The sequence below is a fragment of the Oncorhynchus mykiss genome, chromosome 3, assembly GCF_013265735.2.
Source record: "Oncorhynchus mykiss isolate Arlee chromosome 3, USDA_OmykA_1.1, whole genome shotgun sequence".
In the NCBI taxonomy this organism is placed as follows: Eukaryota; Metazoa; Chordata; class Actinopteri; order Salmoniformes; family Salmonidae; genus Oncorhynchus; species Oncorhynchus mykiss.
The window spans coordinates 48398690-48420015 of NC_048567.1; the positions used below are offsets into that span (position 1 = coordinate 48398690).

Below are 21326 nucleotides of genomic sequence, written 5' to 3' on the forward strand. Positions count from 1 at the left end.
TGTGTGTCTTTGCCAGCTAGACCACTTTGCATAGCTGCCTCCAGAACAAGATTCATGCCGAAAAACGCTGACCTGCCTGTAGCCAATATGGATTTCAATGTCAAGTCACGACTCAGTCACTTCCTTCGACTGACGCCAGATGGCAGTAGCATAAGTGTTGAAGTGACGTTTTTTACTATGCATTTTACGGAACAGTAGACCTACTGACATCTTACAGAGGTGTGAAATAAAGCGCTATAGTAGCCTGTGTAATGTCCATATTGCTACAAAGTAAACAAACAAAAAAATAACATGAAAAGGATAATGGTGGGGTTACAGCCCTACAGGCTTTAGTTATCATTTTGCATAACTTTCAAATTCACATTTAAAGATGCAACAGGGTAGGCTACATCAATTCAATGCCAAGACAGGTAGGCTGCTCGTGTCTTACCTTTGCTGGCATATTGCACAGGAACATGCTTCACTGACCACAGATATTGACCGTCTGAAAATAAGATCCAGCCAACATAAGAATCTCACAAGGACTAAAAACGCAATGTCTGTCGAGGACAAAAAGTAATCATCTAGACAGTAGGCTAGCTATCTGTCCAAATCCTACAATTAGCCTACATAAGTGTTCCCTAAAAAAAAAACGGTTCATTGTAACATATCCTACCTCCTACTCACTGAAATAACGTTACTGCATATTGATTCCTCGCTCGTCTTCATCGCTGTCCTGGAGGTCTGCGTGGCGTGCTCATCTCGTCCACGCGATCTCCTTAGACAGGTGTTTATATTTACTCCCGCGTTACGTCATGCACAACCCTCACGTGTTTACCTGAAAGAGGACTCACTGAGATCCTGCTTGAAAAAGTTTCAAATTTGCAGAGAAGTATCAAGTTAAACTTTTTTTTGTGCAACCTGGCCTGCAAGGCAATTCGTATAATCCGGCACGTTGTTTTTTTTATATCACTCTATTTAATATATGTTAAATCATGTTGTTTGGTCCTGTTTAATTGTGATGAGATTGTGAGTTGTATGCTATGTACTGCACTTCACTTACTGGACATTTTTACTGCTAATAACATTGTCTTCTGTGTCGGATTTCTTTGCAATTCAGTGTTCAATTTACATTCAAAAATGTTCAGTGGGAAACACTCATGGATTGTCAATAGAATACTTTAATATACTCGACAGTAACCTTTATTCATAACAGCATCATATGTTCAGAGAAATACTCTACATACCAGTGTGTCTGGGCACAGCTTTATCAAAATCAAATGAGTAACACAAAATACAAAATGGACTGAGGGATTTATAAGTATCACTTTCAGGTCCATCAAATTGAACCTCTTCAAAATGAAAGACAGTATTAAAATAGGCTACTGTATTTTCTCAATGACAATTACAACTGAATATGGAAACTAATAATATACTTTCTTTGGACAAAATAACACGCGTGAAAAGTAGAATATGCATCGAATTTGAAATAGAAATCATGAATAATAATACAAACAATTATTTCATAATAACAATAATAATAATCTACTTAGATATTTTTTGTCATAAAACAGAAAAGTAGTCTTTTCTACAGTTTATAGGTTAAGACTAGCAACAGAGGTCGTAAAAAACTCAAAGTTTCTATTCCTCTTTCCTCGGCTCATGCTCGAACAGACTCCAGGGCAGGACATCAGGCTCCTAAAAAGACAAAAGAGGGAACTTGAAACCTAACTCAACGCAATGATACATACATTATATAGGCACTCAGACTACATGAATGTCACACTGTCGCAGCTGTACCACCATGTTATTGTACAGTCTAGTGCTTACTGTAGATGTCTCCGTTGATCCATTACTTCTCAGCTCCTCTCCCCACACACACTGAGCCACTGCTCAGGGTCACTCTGGCCTGCCATCTGAACAGTCATGTTGTCACTGGCTGGGCCACCGCTCAGGTCCCCCCTTCCCTGGAGCTCCAAGCCTTTGTTCTCCTCCCCCTCTCCATTGTCACTTCCCTGTGCTCATCAGGGAAGACACAATGCACGCCATCATTCAAAACTCAGGACTGAGTGTGCCAGTCGACACTGAGGAAACTGGAAAGACACTGCTGTACCTGCTGTATATACGCCAACTACCTGTACAACACGAGTATAGGCCTAGTACAGAGAGTCCTTCAGGAATAAATATGGAAAAAGACATGTGCTCAGGCTATTAACAAGGATATAAAAAGTGTTCCCCACTGGATCACAGGGACCAGCACATCAATGACACACAGGCACACTGGCCCAGTCTCTTAGGGAGGGGACCGTGTCACAGGTCAATGTACAATACTACGAGGTAGGATACGCAGCTAGGATTGTTTACCAGGCCACAAACTCGGGAACAAACGCTTACTGTAGACTGTTCCAATTTCATTGTGAGAAAATTGTATATACATTCTCAGAGAGGAGTACATCTCCCATTTCCTGTGTTATTCAACAGTCTCAAAGCTGACCCTAAAGGACATGGGAAAACAGCAGACTGGAGACTGCTTCTGAGGGTAGTCTAAAGGTTAAAGAGATAGCACTGACAATGAAACATCGATCACTTTTAAAATCGGCTAGAAAGTGAGATTCTACTGCAAATAATTTTTTTAAGTAGGCATATGCTTTGAACTTTAAAACAAGTATCAAAGAAATTAACATTTAAGCCTAACATTTTATGGGAAAAGCAACTCTTTAGGTTTTATGTCATTTCAGAGTTTAGAGAACTGTGAATATAAATATCCAGATTCCTACTGTATGTTCTAATATTGAAAATACAGAGTCTCATAGAGGAAGCACATAACACAAAACATCTGCAACAACTCACCATAGCCACACCACATGGTCCTTTAGGATCATTGACTAAAAAGCGGCTTGTGATTGGGTAGAATGGTGGCAAGCGAGGAGAGGGTGAGGTGGAGTCTGTGGATAAGGACCGGGACCTTTTGACCGCCGAGGAGACAGCCTGGGCAAAACGGGACGGGGTCGTAGGAGAGTAGGGTTTGGGAGCAGCAAAACTCCTCAGCTTCTCCAGGCTCAGCCCTGGGGATGGGGGCGCCCTGGCAGGACTGGGCCGTGGAGATGGCACACTTGGCTCCATGTCAACTACATTAGCGCCCTCTGATGTCTCCTCCTCCCACTGCACCGGAGGAGGGAAGCTGTCCTCCGCCACTAGCTGCAGTGCCTGCGCTGCTGCTGCTGCTGCCACTAGACTGCCTGGAGCCTCCCTCTGGCCAGCGCCAGGACTGGCATTCAAACTTTTCACTGCCGCCGAGGTTACATAATACCCAGGTGTTCTTTTGTGCTGTGGCAAGCGGAAAGAGCCAGGCTTGGGTTTAGTTGCGGGTGGAATTTTCATCTCCGTGACCTCTGCTATTAAGCCTGCTTGGTCTCCCCCACTAGAGGGGGATGGAATCTTGTCATCTCCTGCAGAAAGTATTCTTGTTGGTGTTGAGGGGGAGTGAATAGGCTCAACCACATTGCTATTTACAGTGCTCTTACTACTACTACTAGTAGTAGTAGTAGTAGTGGTGGTGACTTGCTGAGATAGGGAAGACTCCAAAGGTACAATAGACTGCAGCTCGGTCTGTTCTGCTGTGACCTGTAACTGCTCAGCCTGTGTAGTGCAGTCTTTGAGTTCAAGTGAACCTACTTCCTTCTCGAGAGCCACGTTGGGGGATTCCAACATCAGCTCCAGCTCAAAGTTTCTCAGTTTCTCCAAAGTCTTGTGAGGCACGATAGTGTACGTAGTCATCCCCACCTTGGGGATGTAGTCCCTGGTCAGCTCATTGGATGGCTTCGGAGGGGCCGGGCCACTTTGAGTGGACGTTTGGTACTGAGGGGCTGCTGAGGCAGGAGATAAGGCAGGTGTGATGGGGTCAGCAGGGATCAGCAGCTCCTCTGTAGATGTGGCCATGTCCTTCTTCAGCCCCACCGTTCCAGAGGTAGAGGCTTTAGAAGGGGGAGGCACTTCCTGTTGTCGGGGTGGTGACACAGGACATGGTGGTGTGAGATCGGTCTGAACCTGGGCATCCTCAGCAGGGGGACAGGGGGTGCTTGTGGCCACTGGCCGTTCACGATAGTAGGGGTCAGTGTCCAGCTGATCTGAGGCCTGTGTTCCTGTACTCTGTGTCATAGGCTGGGCTGCTGGTGGGCTGATAGTATGAGAGCTCTCAGTACTACATTCACCTTTGACCCCATCTTGTGTTGTGTAATCTTCACATGGCAAGTCTGTCTGACCACCTATTTCCTCAGCTTGGCAAGGAGGGCTTTCTGGAGAAGATTAAAAAAACAGTAGACAATGATCTTGCCAACATTGCTACTAAAGCTATAGCATTTCATCCATAGTTAACACATTAATGTACATTGAACAAAAATATAAACGTAACATGTAAAGTGTTGGTCCCATGATTCATGAGCAGAAATGAAAAAATCCCAGACATGTTCCATAATGAACAAAAGCTTATTTCTCTCAAATGTTGTGCACATCCCAAAATGTGTTTACATCCCTATTGGCGAGCATTGCTCCTTTGCCAAGATAATCCATCCACCTGACAGGTGTGGCATATCAAGAAGCTGATTAAACAGCATGATCATTACACAAGTGCACCTCATGCTGGGGACAACAAAAGGCCACTCTAAAAATTGGAAGTTTGTCACACAACACAATGCCATAGATGCTTCAGGTTTTGAGGTAGCATGCAATTGGCATGCTGACTGCAGGAATGTCCACCAGAGCTGTTGCCAGAGAATTTAAAGTTAATTTCTACACCATAAGCTGCCTCCAATATGGTTTTAGAGAATTTGGCAGTACGTCCAACCGGCCTCACAACCGCAGAACACGTGTAACCACGCCAGCCAAGAACCTCTTTATATTTTTGTTCAGTATATTTGAATTCATCACTACTTGCAAACATACCATCTGCAGCTTCAGATGTGTCCATCTCGGCAATCAGCATGGGATCCGTGCGCTCAGTGTTGTTCACCATGCTGTGCACTAGTCTGTCAAAAACAGAAGTTATGAAAAGCAATGCAAAAACCCAAGTCAAGGAAAAACTTTTTAATTCATACTGCACAATTTTAGAAAAAAATGTGCTATCTAGAACCTTAAAGGGTTCTTTGGCTGTCCCCATAGGATAACCATTTGAATAACCCCTTTTGGTTCCAGGTAGAATTCTACCTGGAACCCAAAAAGGGTTCTACAGTACCTGGAACCCAAAAAGAGTTCTACCTGGAACCAAAATGGGTTCTCCTATGAGGACAGCAGAAGAGCCCTTTTGGAAAGCGCAGGACTCTCTGCTAGAGTTCGTACTTGCCATCTGAGGACAGATCACAAGCCTGATCTTCCCCTGCTGGGCCCTCGCTCTCGGGTGGTGAAGAGGTCTCCATCTCAGCATACGGTGTGTCTGGGGCCTCCAGTGGTGGAGAGAGGGCCTCTGTTCTCTCAGCGTCCACGGAGATGTCTGCTGTTGACAGGTTGAGGCTGCTGTCGTCCTCCTGGACATCACTCATAGAGTCTAAGACCACGGAGGCAGTTGTCTCCTCCTGCTCCACGATCTCTTGCAGTGTATTAGGAAGTTGGCCACCTGCAGCACAACAGGATGGAGAAGATTGCAGAGGACATTTTCAATTATCAAGAATCGTAAAATTGAGATAACAAAATCTGCAATGTCTCATCTAAGTTGGGATGAAGAACTGCAGTGTGATGATGCGTGTGATGACAATGGTGTTGTGATGGGGATGAGAATGTCAGACGTTCAATTTAAACGAGACTCATTTAGAGAACAAGTTAATTTGGCTAATGAGGAAGATAAGTACTCCTTTACTTCAGAATGAAGCAGCATATTATAAAAACTAATAGTAAGATGATTTAGTATTACTAACATCACTTTCACAGTCACACAACTGCAGACATAACATGTGTGTCTTAGGGACATTTCAGACAAGTTAACTGGGCTTAATGAAGACATGTAGCATCTTATATTCCCCTCTAGTTCTTCACTCTTCATTTCAAGGCCGCCACAGAGGAATAGAGAGCAGAAGGAATATTCAGCAGGCTGGTTATACAAAACTGGGACACCTCACTGTGCAGTCTGTGATGTCTAACTGAAGTGAACAGCCGTGGGACGTCAGGGAGGGACACAGAGAGACATCCAGGTCTGATCTTTCTCTGTGAAGTTGATTATGTGAAGCCAGCGAGGGAGGGAGGGAGGGCAGATAGAAAATGGAGCAATACAAGCATAGAGAAGTCAAATCTTTATGAGGACACTTTTATTCATACAATCTGGGATAAGTGGCTAGTGTGGTATTCAAAGACTGAACTTACAATCACGTTTCTATGAAATACACTCACTTAGGCCGTCATTGTACATACAACATTTGTTCTTAACTGACTTGCCAGGTTAAATAAAATGTTTGACAACATGAAAGATATTACAAAAGACAGGAAAAGAACACAAACAAGTAGCAAAGAGGCAGAAAAAAAAGATGCCTAGACGGATAGATCCTACACTAAGTCTCACTGGGCTGTGTGTATAGAACCTACACTACCATTCAAAAGTTTGTGGTCACTTAGAAATGTCCATGTTTTTGAAAGAAAAGCACATTTTTTGTCCATTAAAATAACATCAAATTGATCAGAAGTACAGTGTAGACATAGTTAATGTTGTAAATGACTCTTGTAGCTGGAAACAGCTGATGTTTTATGGAATATCTACATAGGCATACAGAGGCCCATTATCAGTAACCATCACTCCTGTGTTCCAATGGCACATTGTGTTAGCTAATCCAAGTTTATTATTTTAAAAAGGCTAATTATTCATTGGAAAAACCTTTTGCAATTATGTTAGCACAGCTGAAAACTGTTGTTCTGATTAAAGAAGCAATGAAACTGGCCTTCTTTAGACTAGTTGAGTATCTGGAGCATCAGCATTTGTGGGTTCAATTACAGGCTCAAAATGGCCAGAAACAACGCACTTTCTTCTTAAAATCGTCAGTCTATTCTTGTTCTGAGAAATGAACGCTATCGCCAAGAAACTGAAGAGCTCATACAACGCTGTGTACAACTCCCTTCACAGAACAGAGCAAACTGTCTCTAACCAGAATAGAAGGAGTGCGAGGCCCCGGTGCACAACTAAGCAAGAGGACATTAGAGTGTCTAGTTTGAGAAACAGACGCCTCACAAGTCCTCAACTGGCAGCTTCATTAAATAGTACCCGCAAAACACCAGTCTCAATGTCAAAAGTGAGGAGGCGACTCCGGGACGCTGGACTTCAAGGCAGAGTTGCAAAGAAAAAGCCATATATCAGACTGGCCAATAAAAATAAAAGATTAAGATGGGAAAAAGAACAGTCACTGGACAGAGGAACTCTTTTTTTTTTTAAATGATGGATTTAATGGTGCTCCCTGGATGTTCAAAGTTTCAGATATTTTTTATTACCCAACCCTGATCTGTACTTCTCCACAACTTTGTCCCTGGCCTGTTTGGAGAGCTCCTTAATCGTCATAGTGCCGCTTGCTTGGTGGTGCACCTTGCAGACTCTGGGACCTTACAGAACAGGTGTGTATATATACTGAGATCATGTGCCAGATCACGTGACACTTAAATAAAGTCCACCTGTGTGCAATCTAACTAATTATGTGACTTCTGAAGGTAATTGGTTACACCAGATCTTATTCAGGGACTTCATAGCAAAGGGAGTGAATACATATACACACCACTTTTTCCATTTTTTATTTAGTGTATACATTTGAAAAATTCGCTTCACAAATTTGGACTATTTTGTGTATGTCCATTACATGGAATCCAAATAAAAATACATTTAAATTACCGGTTGTAATGCAACAAAATAGGAAAAATGCCAAGGGGGGTAAATACTTTTGCAAGGCACTGTAGGTGAACGACTGGGAGTGTATGTCTGTAGATTTAATTAATCAGGTTAGATTATAATGTACTTACTGTCATGATAGCTCATTAAAGATCACTCCTCTCTCACAGAAAACATACAATCCAATCTAACCTAGTCCGTAACAAATAACAGATATAACCAAAGGCCGGTATTCAATCAATAGCAGATAGTCTTTATTTGATCAATTTGATTATATTGAAGTACACTGAAAGACAAGCCTACGAAAACTTATGCAGAAAGGTGCAAACATGCAGCAGGAAAAAACAGAATAGAACATGTTAATCTAACAGACAGAAAAGATGAGGAAAAGCAGCAGGTCAGTGCAGAAAGAAGTGGACATGCTTGAGGAGGAGCTGAAAGGGGCAGAGCGGGTTAGAGGCAGGAGGAAGAGGCAGCAGCACAGACTGTCAGACACCCTCCTCTGGTGACCTGCAGGATGCAAGTTCAGAGAGAGGAAGTACTTCTAGAACATGGCCTTTACTCTTAATATGAGGAAACATAAGGATGCGATGACTATATCACAGACCATTTGGATCACAACAGTGTTGACCTTATCCCTCAGTCTTGTAGCTACAAAGCATAAAATTAAGCATTCAGAATAAAGCAACAGAGATACGGCACTAAAAACACAACTATGTTTAGCATCATATTTATTATTAAGATCTAATGAAATTGTAAAGAAGCACTGTAGTCACAACTGTAGCTAGGTGTTCATCTGGAATTAAATTCAATCACGAGAACAGGAGCAGTAACTAACTCAATGTGTCTCGACCACTAGGAGGCATCAGAGCCAAATAAAATGAGTGCAACTCCCACTGACCAATCATTGGTCTTATTTACCATTATCAATGGTTGACCTTAGAGACCAAAGTACAATTGTCCAAATCTCTGCCAAATTGTCCAGAAATGCAATAATTGCAATGTCTCACAAACCAGGAGAAAAATGTGTACTAAATTACAGTTGAAAGAGCCTATAGACCAGGGTTCCCCAACTGGCCCCCCATGTTTTCTGAGCCAATAAAAAAAAAAAATGAATTGTTGGATATAAAAGACTAAGAACACCAGTTAGTTCCAAGTGATTTTAATTTCCAAAGTATTCCCATGCATAATAGATAGATGTGATTGTATACAAATGCAAGCAAGTTTTGAAATGACTACGTTTTAGTCAAATATTATATCTGTTTGGGCTTCTTGCAGTCCACAAATGATTTGTAATTATGTTCCGGGCCCCTGACCATCCACTCAAGATGTTTTCTTGAGAGGATGAATCTAGTTGATGATCCCTGCTATAGACTCAAGTAACCCCCTCATGTAAAAAAATGGTATCTGAAAACGTGGAAACCTATATACAGGAGGTTGAGCACAAGCCAATTCAATACAGCACGATTGAATCCATTTAAAAACGTTCATACCTCCATCTAGTGAAGCTACATCAAGGACAACCACACTGGGAGATGCAGGGGGTAGGGGAGCCTTGCGCTTTGTCCTCTTCAGGGAAGACTCCGTGCTGCGACTCAGACCAGTCATCTCCACAACAGAAGGGACAAAATAATCATTAAAATTCACCAAGAACTCTGGACATAAAGTCCTAATTTTGAGGATATTCAGACTCAGTATTTTACAGACAGACCTGGCATTGACAAAGAACTCAGATCTAGTCAGGTTAGACCCGCTCACCTGATCACTGTCCTTTTGGGCTTCGGGCTCTGAGTCGGAGATGGACCTCTGGCGGTGGCTGAGGTTAGAGGGGCATCTCTGGGACACCAGCATGGGGGGCAGGGGAGCCCGTCTCTTCTTTGGCATGTCAGAAGCCATGGAGTTGCAGTTGAATGTGGAGGAGTGGGCACTGAGCGAACTCATGCTAAGAGGTCGAGGCTTGCTGGGAAAGACTGGGGACGCCGGGGCACTAGCAGTCATTCCCTTTAAAGAGCAAACAAACATCCAATCAGATCCTGATCAGGGGCCTGTTCTCTGCCGTAAACAAAGAGAAAACTAGCCAATCCCATGACTGTGACAATATACCCCGCCTCCCCAACACATACCCTTTCAAATCCTCCTAAATCAGCCAAAATTGACTTGCAAATGACTGAGCTGAGAAATGTTGGTGATTGCACGTGAATAGATAAAGAACACACCTGCTCAGGTTTCTTCTTACTCCTCCTGAATAAACTGAACAATCCCTTGTTTTCTTTCTCCTTCTGCATTTTATCTTTACTGGGTGGAATGGTATCTGTTAGGAATGTATAGATCTCATTGAAGACATTTCTGAAATTCCCGACACGAAGATTTGATGAACTCGACTTCAAATGCACAATGTCAGTAGTAAATTAAAACAAGGTAATAAAACCGTGTAAAAACATCATACAATCGAGTTACATTACCTAGATGAGTTGTGGTAGTAGGGGTGGGAGAGGCAGGTACATCTTCTGAGTCCATAGCTGTGAAAGAGAAGATGGAAATGATATGCGGTAGTAAATTAAGCATTTACACGAGTACACCTGCGTAGTTGTAAAATGAATGAATGGTGAATAGCGTTCAGACAGAATAAGCATCTTGTTGGCAGACAACAAGATTAGCTTCTGGGTGCCGAGATTAGTTCAGAATGATTGGTAATTATTCAGGTTAATGAACGTTGAAGGCTGTTGTTTTTAAATCAGAGAAGCCCTTACCTTTTGTGTCTGTTGCATAAACCTCCCTTATTGCAAAATCATTGAGAGAACAGGTCAAATCCAAAGGATCCTTAGATTGGGCATCTCTCAATAAAAATGTGCTCTGTCGGTCAAATTCACATTTGTCACAAATAGATGGTAAGAGGTCTTCAAGGGGGACTCGAGGACTGACTCTTAGCATAGTCTTCTGGGTATTTTTATAGTTTATTACCAGACGGACGGTTGCCTGGAGAATCAAATAAATGTGATTATTAGACTGTTTGAAAAAGTTATATATATATATTACCAGTCAAAAGTTTGAACACACCTAAATAATTTCTACATTTTCTACATGTAGAATAATAGTGAGGACATCAAAACTATGAAATAACACATATGGAATCATGTAGTAACCAAAAAAGTGTTAAACAAATCCAAATATATTTTATTTGAGATTCTTCAAAGTAGCCACCCTTTGCCATGACAGCTTTGCACACTCTTGGCATTCTCTCAACCATCTTCATGGAGGTAGTCACCTGGAATGCATTTCAATTAACAGGTGTGCCTTGTTAAAAGTTAATTAAATAGTGGAATTTCTTTCCTTCTTAATTCGCCAAATCAGTTGTGTTGTGACAAGGTAGGGGTGGTATATAGAAGATAGCTCTATTTGGTAAAAGACCAAGTCCATATTATGGAAAGAACAGCTCAAATAATAAAAGAGATATGACAGTCCATCATTATTAAGACATGAAGGTCAGTCAATGCTGAAAATTTCATGAACTTTGTAAGTTCCTTCAAGTGCCGTTGCAAAAACCATCAAGTGCTATGATGAAACTGGCTGTCATGAGGCCCGCCACATGAAAGGAAGACGCTGAGTTACCTCTGCTGCAGAGGACAAGTTCATTAGAGTTAACAACACCTCTGAAATTTCAGCCCAAATAAATGCTTCACAGATTTCACGTAACAGACATCTCAACATCAACTGTTCAGAGGAGACTGCGTGAATCAGGCCTTCATGGTCAAATTGCTGCAAAGAAACCACTACTAAAAGGACACCAATAAGAAGAAGAGACTTGCCTGGACCAAGAAACATGAGCAATGGACACTAGACCAGTGGAAATCTGTCCTTTGGTCTGATGAGTCCAGATTGTATATTTTTGGTTCCAACCGCCGTGTCGTTGTGAGATACAGAGTAGGTGAACGGATGATCTCTGCATGTGTGGTTCCCACCATGAAGAATGGAGGGGAAGGTGTGATGGTGTGGAGGTGATTTACCTGCATGGCTACCAAAGCATTCTGCAGCAATATGCCATCCCATTTGGTTTGCGCTTAGTGGGACCCTGATTTGATTTTCAACAGGACAATGACCCAAAACACAACTCCAGGCTGTGTAAGGGCTATTTCACCAAAAAGGAGACTGGTGGAGTGCTGCATCAGATCACCTGACCTCAACCCACCCAAGACGGTTTGTGATGAGTTGGACCGCAGAGTGAAGGAAAAGCAGCCAACAAGTGCTCAGCATATGTGGGAACTCCTTCCAGACTGTTGGAAAAGCATTCCAGGTGAAGCTGGTTGAGAGAATACCAAGCTTGTGCAAAGATGTCATCAAGGCAGAGTGGCTACTTTGAAAAATCTAAAATGTTAAATATATTTTGATTTGTTTAACACTTTGGATACTACATGATTCCATGTGTTATTTCATAGTTTTGATTTCTTCACTATTATTCTACAATGTAGAAAATAGTAAAAAGAATAATAATTAAATCAACTCTTGAATGAGTAGGTGTCCAAACTTTTGACTGGTACTGTGTGTGTATGTATATATAAACTCAACAAAAAAAGAAACGTCCTTTTTTCAGGACCCTGTCTTTCAAAGATAATTCGTAAAAATCCAAATGTCTTCACAGATCTTCATTGTAAAGGGTTTAAACACTGTTTCCCATGCTTGTTCAATGAACCATAAACAATTAATGAACATGTACCTGTGGAACGGTCGTTAAGACACTAACAGCGTAGAGACGGTAGGCAATTAAGGTCACATTTATGAAAGCTTAGGACACTAAAGAGGCCTTTCTACTGACTGAAAAACACCAAAACAAAGATGCCCAAGGTCCCTGCTCATCTGCGTGAACGTGCCTTAGGCATGCTGCAAGGAGGCATGAGGACTGCAGATGTGGCCAGGGCAATAAATTGCAATGTCCATACTGTGAGACCCCTAAGACAGTGCTACAGGGAGACAGGACGGACAGCTGTTCGTCCTCACAGTGGCAGACCACGTGTAACACCAGCACAGGATCGGTACATCCGAACATCACACCTGCTGGACAGGTACAGGATGGCAACAACAACTGCCCGAGTTACACCAAGAACGCACAATCCCTCCGTTAGTGCTCAGACTGTCCGCAATAGGCTGAGAAAGGCTGGACTGAGGGCTTGTAAGCCTGTTCTAAGGCAGGTCCTCACCAGACATCACCGGCAACACCATCGCCTATGGGCACAAACAAACCGTCGCTGGACCAGACAGGACTGGCAAAAAGTGCTCTTCACTGACAAGTCGCGGTTTTGTCTCACCAGGGGTGATGGTCGGATTTGCGTTTATAGGAAGATATCCTCCTTTCTTGTGCTACCTTTCCTGCAGGCTCATCCTAACATGAGCCTCCAGCATGACAATGCCACCAGCCATACTGTTCGTTCTGTGCATGATTTCCTACAAGACAGGAATGTCAGTGTTCTGCCATGGCCAGCGAAGAGCCAGGATCTCAATCCCATTGAGCATGTCTGGGACCTGATGGATCGGAGGGTGAGGGCTAGGGCCATTCCACCCAAAAATGTCTGGGAACTTGCAGGTGCCTTGGTGGAAGAGTGGGGTAACATCTCACAGCAAGAACTGGCAAATCTTCTGCAGTCCATGAGGTGGAGATGAACTGCAGTACTTAGTGCAACTGGTGGCGACACCAGATACTGACGGTTACTTTTGATTTTTGTTCCCGGGACACATTATTCCATTTCTGTTAGTCACATGTCTGTGGAACTTGTTCAGTTTATGTCTGTTGTTGAATCTTGTTATGTTCATACAAATATTTCCACATGTTAAGTTTGCTGAAAGTAAACGCAGTTGACAGTGAGAGGACGTTTCTTTTGTTGCTGAGTATATGATCTATACTCACAGAAAAAAATATATTACAAGATACAGCCATTATTAATTACAGTAAATACCCAAGTTGAGGGAACAGCTCTCAGATCAAACTTTTATAACTAGTACATTTCTACCACTGAGATTTCTCACGTGTACCTCTGGCATCTGAGGAATTGGCTTCTTAATCTTGTCCTCCATTCCTTTGGGTTTGAGCAGAACCTTCTCTGCCTCCAGGGCCCCGATCAGAGTGTTGGGTTTGAACTTGATTGGGTTTCTGTTGGTGGTGACGAGCTCTATAACATAGCCTGATGGGTTCAGGTGGTACTTGGCACAAAGCATCACTAACAAATCCATCATGGGCTTGCTGAAAAACAGAGACACGGGTTAGAAGTAATAAATAAAACCTAGCTAAGGATAAAAGGTTGTGTGTTTTATATACACAGAGAAAACTGCAAGTGCTCTAGGAGAAACTACTATCACGAAAGTAGACGCCATCACAGAATACGTTTTACACTTTACATTATAGTAATGCATTATCACACAACTTTTTCACAGTGATAAAAATGTAGCATAAGGAGCCATCCGTTTTTGCCTCATACACAACTGTCGGTGGTCTGGAAAACTCTTTAGCAACAATATCTACGCAAAGCTATCCAGCAGTTTCCAAATTCTAGGCCTTGGGAGGGTTTCTGCAAATATTTTGCCAAAAGTTAAACTATTATCAGAATTAGTTCGCTGTACTCTGTAAATGAAAAGAGGTTGAAGAATTAGACACTTAATCCTTTTATATTAAAGTTGGTCTCGATTATAGCTTGAGAGGGCAAAGGGCAAAATATACCAACGGAGTGCGATTGCGTCTTGCAAAACTAGAATAATAATAATATCTTGAGTAAACTTGATGGAGAGTGAACAGTGTGGGTCTGTAGTTTCATATCAGGACACAAAGTCTTTGTTCTGAAAAACAACTAAGCTCTTTTGACCGTAAGATATTCATCTCGTGTTTGTCTGATTAGGCGTTTTGGTCTCAGCTGAATTGGTGTGGGTGAAAGCTCCACAGACCAGACTTCATAAGACATATGTGCAGTGGGCTTGTATCAAAATTTAAATCTAAGTTCTACCATAATAAACTGTGCCGAAAACACAAATAATATTATTCTACCTTAGCAAATGAAAAGGAACCAGCCACATCATGCAACTTTTTAGTGCATTTAATGGTGCAAGTATTGTTAACCAAAACCAAAGTTTTTACTGCGCCACCTACAATATCTGACTCAAAGAAATGCTACATTCAATTAGAGCCGTGGAAAGATCACGTTATGTTAGAAGGATTCGTGTAATCGTTTATAGCAAAAAGTAATATGAATCAAATATGTGTTTTGGAATATATGACATTCGCATAAGAATTGGTCCAAATGCATTTAGATCATGCTTCACCTTGGAATCATGGGATGTCTTGGAGGTCTTACCAAGGAGACACTTCCTTTATTTATTTCCTGCACTTCTGTTGACCAGGGCCCATAGGCAAGTCATTCCACAAAATTAGTGACTTTTGATATTTTAAGTAGAAATTGTGCACAAATATAGAAATATAAAAGTCTTATACTAAATTAAGTGATATTTAATATAGACCACATACAAAATTCAATAAATCAGATTGTTGATATGAATAAAGACTAAATTCATCAATTTTGACATGTCTCTCTAAGCATCCTCTGTGACTTCATTTAAAATGTTAAACCACTTAACCCCAACATGTCTCTCTAAGCATCCTCTGTGACTTCATTTAAAATGTTAAACCACTTAACCCCAACATGTCTCTCTAAGCATCCTCTGTGACTTCATTTAAAATGTTAAACCACTTAACCACAACATGTCTCCAAGTTTTCCCCATCATTGTAAAGCAGTAGTCATTTTTGTTCCTTTGACAAAGTCATTTCTGAAGATTAAATTAATAGTTCCAACATATTAAAACAAAAAATATTTTAATAGTCAAATCATAGTGTAAAAGCAGGTGAGCTGGTTCTACTCTTTTTGGCTATTTTCTGGGGTTTTGTGTTGAAAAACAGAGAAAACTGAGCGGGTCGAGCATAACATGTCAACCCTGTTACCCATAGATAGACAGGCTGGACATTTTTTAACAAAAAGAATGTTGTGAAGCTTGCATTCAATTGCCCCTCCCTGTTTCACACAACAAGCTTCAATTCCCCCTGTCACGAGGGGATTTATAACAGATTTAAGATGTTGTCAACCCTGTTACTTTATTTGGCACTTAATTGGCAATTGAGATGGGAAAAACTTGTTTTTATGAAGTTGAACATGTAACAGAATGTAAAGATTAGGTGAAATCAAAACTTTTTTTTTTTTTTACCAAGTTACACTACTCAAAAGGCAACTAATTAGTCTGTCTAAACTACTGGCACATGCATACCCCACAAGACATGTCAAAAGAGGTCTCTTCACGGTCCCCAAGTCCGGGCGCACAGTACTACATAGAGCCATGACTACATGAAACTCTATTCCACATCAAGTAACTGATGCAAGCCATATATTAGATAAAATAAAAAAAATACTGATTTAAAAAAAATATACTGTATGGAACAGCGGGGATTGTGAATCAACAAACATAGGCAATGTCACATGCATACAAACATGATAACATACGCACTATACACACACATGGATTTAGTACGGTAGTGGTGGAGTAGGGGCCTGAGGGCACACAGTGTGTTGTGAAATCTGTGAATGTTTTGTCATGTTTTTATTTTATTTTATAAACGGCCTTATATTTTGCTGGTCCACAGGAAGAGTAATGGGGGATAAATAATAAATACAACATTGGTGGAATGACTCAGGCACTAAGTGGGGAATAGGGTGCCAGTTGAGAATTAAGACCTAGTCTCACCTGCCATGGACAGTGGCGGTCTTCTCCACTCCGCCTGGCAGAACCACAACCAGAGTCAGGTCCTGTTCAAGTTGGTTCTCCTTCTGGTCCATGGTCATCTGAGGAAATGCCGATACAAAGTGTCTCTGGGAGAGGCCTGCACCATCTAGCCCCTTCACTGATACTGGGGGAGATGGGGCCTTGTTTTTGGTTGACACTCTGCCGGTAGGAAAAAGCAAAGGGACAAGATGAGCCTCACACAATAATTTCAACTCTTAATATTATATAATCAGCCTGTTGCGGTCAGAAACAATACGACGTAAAAACACATTTCCCTGATGGCACCCAAATGTAGGTAACATTGAAGTGGTAGAAAAATATGGTGCAGGGGCTCTGGGTAATATTTGTCAGGGGAAAAAAAGTATAACCATCCACAATAGATCAAAAAAGGAAATTTCATCAGACATGACTATGTTATGGCACTGCATGAAATAGCATGAAAGGAATAATTCCTTCCCAAGCCGCTATTAGATGAAAGAGCTCGGGTTCCCTTTGCAAACAAGTCACAAGACACTCAAGTGTGATCGATTAGGCTTGAGGACAGTGCAGCATAGGCAAGGATAACACATTTGAAACAGAAAATTAAAGGTGGAGCATTGTGAGCTAAGGCTGTCTTTACACAAAGAGCTGATCGGATTGGTCAAAAGACCAATTAGTGGGAAAATAATCAGAATAGAGCTGCCTGTGTAAACACTGTCCATGTCTCTGTTCGCTTTACTGTTGTCTTTAAAAACCAACAATCTCCCCTCTAATCATTGAATGAGCTATTATTATTAGGATATGTGTGCAACAACTAGATTTTCCTGTTTTTTATATAAACTCAGCAAAAAAAGAAACGTCCCTTTTTCAGGACCCTGTCTTTCAATGATAATTCTTAAAAATCCAAATAACTTCACAGATCTTCATTGTAAAGGGTTTAAACACTGTTCCCCATGCTTGTTCAATGAACCATAAACAATTAATGAACATGCACCTGTGGAACGGCAATTAAGGTCACAGTTATGAAAACTTAGGACACTAAAGAGGCCTTTCTACTGACTGAAAAACACCAAAAGAAAAATGCCCAAGGTCCCTGCTCATCTGTGCGAAAGTGCCTTAGGCATGCTGCAATGAGGCATGAGGACAAAGGATGTGGCCAGGGCAATAAATTGCAATGTCCATACTGTGAGACGCCTAAGACAGTGCTACAGGGAGACACGACGGACAGCTGAACGCCCTCGCAGTGGCAGACCATGTGTAACAACACCTGCACAGGATCGGTACAACTGAACATCACACCTGTGGGACAGGTACAGGATGGCAACAATAACTGCCCGAGTTATACCAGGAACACACAATCCTTCCATTAGTGCTTAGACTGTCCACAATAGGCTGAGTGAGGCTGGACTGAGGGCTTGTAAGCCTGTTGTAAGGCAGATCCTCACCAGACATTACCAGCAACAACGTCGCCTATGGGCACAAACCCACCGTCGCTGGACCAGACAGGACTGGCAAAAAGTGCTCTTCACTGACGAGTCGCGGTTTTGTCTCACCAGGGGTGATGGTCGGATTTGCGTTTATCGTCGAAGGAATGAGCGTTACACCGAGGCCTGTACTCTGGAGCGGGATCGAGGTGGAGAGTGAGTCATGGTCTGGGGCGGTGTGTTACAGAATCATCGGACTGAGCTTGTTGTCATTGCAGGCAATCTCAACGGTGTGCGTTACAGGGAAGACATCCTCCTCCCTCATGTGGTACTCTTCCTACAGGCTCATCCTGACATGACCCTCCAGCATGACAATGCCACCAGCCATACTGCTTGTTCTGTGCGTGATTTCCTGCAAGACAGGAATGTCAGTGTTCTGCCATGTCCAGTGAAGAGCCCGGATCTCAATCCATTGAGAACATCAATTGTGCAAGTTCTCCCACTTAAAAAGATGAGGCCTGTAATTTTCATCATAGGTACGATATGACGCGATATGCAACTCTTCAGGGAAGTCAGGAACCAATACACGCAGTCAGTCAGGAAAGCAAAGACCGGCTTTTTCAAGCAGAAATTTGCATCCTGTTGCTCTAACTCCAAAAAGTTCTGGGAAACTGTAAAGTCCATGGAGAACAAGGGCACCTCCTACTAGCTGCCCACTGCACTGAGGCTAGGTAACATGGTCACCACCGATAAATCCAAGCATTTCTCAACGGCTGGCCATGCCTTCCACCTGGCTACTCCAAACTCGACCAACAGCCGACTCTTTTCTCTGTATATATCAAGGATGTTGCTTTTGCTGCGGGCAATTCCCTGATCCACCTCTACGCAGACGACACCTTTCTGTATACTTCTGGCCCTTCCTTGGACACTGTGCTATTTAACCTCCAAACGAGCTTCAATGACATACAACACTCCTTCCGTGGCCTCCAACTGCTCTTAAACACTAGTAAAACCAAATGCATGCTTTTCAACCGTTTGCTGCCTGCACCTGCACGCCCGACTAGCATCACCGCCCTGGATGGTTCCGACCTAGAATATGTGGACATCTATAAGTACCTAGGTGTCTGGCTAGACTGTAAACTCTCCTTCCAGACTCATATCAAACATCTCCAATCCAAAATCAAATCTAGAGTCGGCTTTCTATTTCGCAACAAAGCCTCCTTCACTCACGCCGCAAAACTTACCCTAGTAAAACTGACTATCCTACTGATCCTTGACTTCGGCGATGTCATCTACAAAATAGCTTCCAATACTCTACTCAGCAAACTGGATGCAGTTTATCACAGTGCCATCCGTTTTGTTACTAAAGCACCTTATACCACCCACCACTGCGACCTGTATGCTCTAGTCGGCTGGCCCTCGCTACATAATCGTCGCCAGACCCACTGGCTCCAGGTCATCGACAAGTCTATGCTAGGTAAAGCTCCGCCTTATCTCAGTTCACTGGTCACAATGGCAACATGGTAGCACGCGCTCCAGCAGGTGTATCTCACTGATCATCCCTAAAGCCAAAACCTCATTTAGCCGCCTTTCCTTCCAGTTCTCTGCTACCTGTGACTGGAACGAATTGCAAAAATCGCTGAAGTTGGAGACTTGTATTTCCCTCACCAACTTTAAACATCTGCTATCTGAGCAGCTAACTGATCGCTGCAGATGTACATAGTCCATCGGTATATAGCCCACCCAATTTACCTACCTCATCCCCATACTGTTTTTATTTTATTTACTTTTCTGCTCTTTTGCACACCAGTATCTCTACCTGCACATGTTCATCTGATCATTTATCACGCCAGTGTTAATTATTCACTCCTATGGCCTATTTATTGCCTACCTCCTCATGCCTTTTGCACACAATGTATATAGATAATTTTTCCCCTACTATGTTATTGACTTGTTTATTGTTTACTCCATGTGTAACTCTATGTTGTTGTCTGTTCACACTGCCATGCTTTATCTTGGCCAGGTTGCAACAATTTAAAGGCAATGCTACCAATTACTAATTGAGTGTATGTAAACTTCTGACCCACTGGGAATGTGATGAAAGAAATAAAAGCTGAAATAAATCACTCTACTATTATTCTGACATTTCACATTCTTAATAAAGTGGTGATCCTAAATGACCTAAGACAGGGCATTTTTACTAGGATTGGATGTCAGGAATTGTGAAAAACTGAGTTTAAATGTATTTAGCTAAGGTGTATGTAAACTTCTGACTTCAACTAATATATATATATATATAGGTACATACAGCCAATAGATTGACCCATTACCATTAATTTACCTTTGTAGACAAGTACTTTTACTATACTTAAGTACTTGCCAGTTGCCAGACAGTGTATCAGATAACACACAGTAGTGGCATGAACTCACAGGGTACCGTTGCCAGCCATCAGTTACTGTCTGTCTGGGGCCAACAATTGATTTACAGTGTGACATATGAAAACAGATGTTGAGTGGAATCTCCCTCTAATAACACCTGGTACTGTACAGCTGCAGGGGGGTCTGCATACGGTCTACCCAAAGAAGGTAAGAACTAAAACATAGAAATAGAAATTCAACAGTAATGACTATGTGACTCCAAATCATTCCACGGAAGTTGACAGTTACAGTGTTGTACCGTTGATGATTAGGCTACTTCCTAGTCTTTGCTTGGGCATCATTTTACAAGACAGAGGAGCCATTAACTGGCTGCTACTCACTCCTCTAAATGGATCTACTGAAGGGGCTGGGCAGCAGGCAACCAACTACTCACACAGTGAAGTACAGTATGATTACTGGCCTGCATTAAAACACACTCTCCAGGGAATGTTATCATTTTTAAAACAAGTTATATCCTGATATGCCATTCTTATATTTGTTTTGATGCAATAAAAAGGCGGCACAATAACATCCCCATAAAAGCAGTCTAAATTATTTACATTCCACCATGCAGTACTAAAGCTGGAACATAGGAATGTTCCCGTGAAATACCCTTTCAATCTCTTTCATGAAATGTTTCATCGTCAATGGGAAACCCTGAGGGAAACGTAGTTCATACTTGATGGGGAACACAACAGATTGTTTATGCTTGTGACCGACAAGAGTCCGTGGAGTCAGTCTTGCCCAGCTGAAGTTACGGTCAGTGAATACATGGGATTGGTTAACTCAGGGTTGATGCGTGAAGATTAGCAAGCATTCCCGCTGTTGTAGTCAGTTAACGGTTGGTGCGTAGCCTAAAGGTCCCTTGGGC

General features: G+C 42.1%; 2 protein-coding genes across 12 annotated transcripts in view; both read right to left on the minus strand.

Moving 5' to 3' along the window:
* LOC110520072 (growth factor receptor-bound protein 14) overlaps nt 1-803 on the minus strand; it is a 46084-nt gene extending 45281 nt beyond the window's left edge. For 2 of the 9 annotated variants that reach the window (XM_021597088.2, XM_021597090.2), the window contains exons 1-2: nt 667-785; nt 431-484 (exon numbers count right to left, since the gene is read on the minus strand). Coding sequence is in view for 3 of the 9 variants with exons in the window: in XM_021597096.2 (XP_021452771.1) it covers nt 667-708 (42 nt within the window). In the remaining 6 variants the exon portion in view is untranslated. Of the gene's footprint in view, nt 1-430; nt 485-655 lie in introns of all 9 variants that reach the window. The other 7 variants (XM_021597097.2, XM_021597085.2, XM_021597086.2 and 4 more) reach the window with 6 other exon arrangements.
* A 337-nt stretch (nt 804-1140) lies between these two features.
* The window catches only part of LOC110520074 (cordon-bleu protein-like 1), a 48458-nt gene continuing 28272 nt past the window's right edge, over nt 1141-21326 (minus strand). For all 3 annotated transcript variants that reach the window (XM_021597103.2, XM_021597102.2, XM_021597104.2), the window contains 12 exons: nt 16596-16793; nt 13850-14057; nt 10579-10804; nt 10291-10347; nt 10045-10139; nt 9587-9829; nt 9322-9436; nt 5314-5587; nt 4921-5003; nt 2830-4274; nt 1810-1994; nt 1141-1677 (listed from right to left, as the gene is read on the minus strand). In XM_021597103.2, coding sequence (XP_021452778.2) covers nt 1839-1994; nt 2830-4274; nt 4921-5003; nt 5314-5587; nt 9322-9436; nt 9587-9829; nt 10045-10139; nt 10291-10347; nt 10579-10804; nt 13850-14057; nt 16596-16793 — 3100 coding nt within the window. In that variant the 3' untranslated portion in view covers nt 1141-1677; nt 1810-1838. The remainder of the gene's footprint in view (nt 1678-1809; nt 1995-2829; nt 4275-4920; nt 5004-5313; nt 5588-9321; nt 9437-9586; nt 9830-10044; nt 10140-10290; nt 10348-10578; nt 10805-13849; nt 14058-16595; nt 16794-21326) is intronic.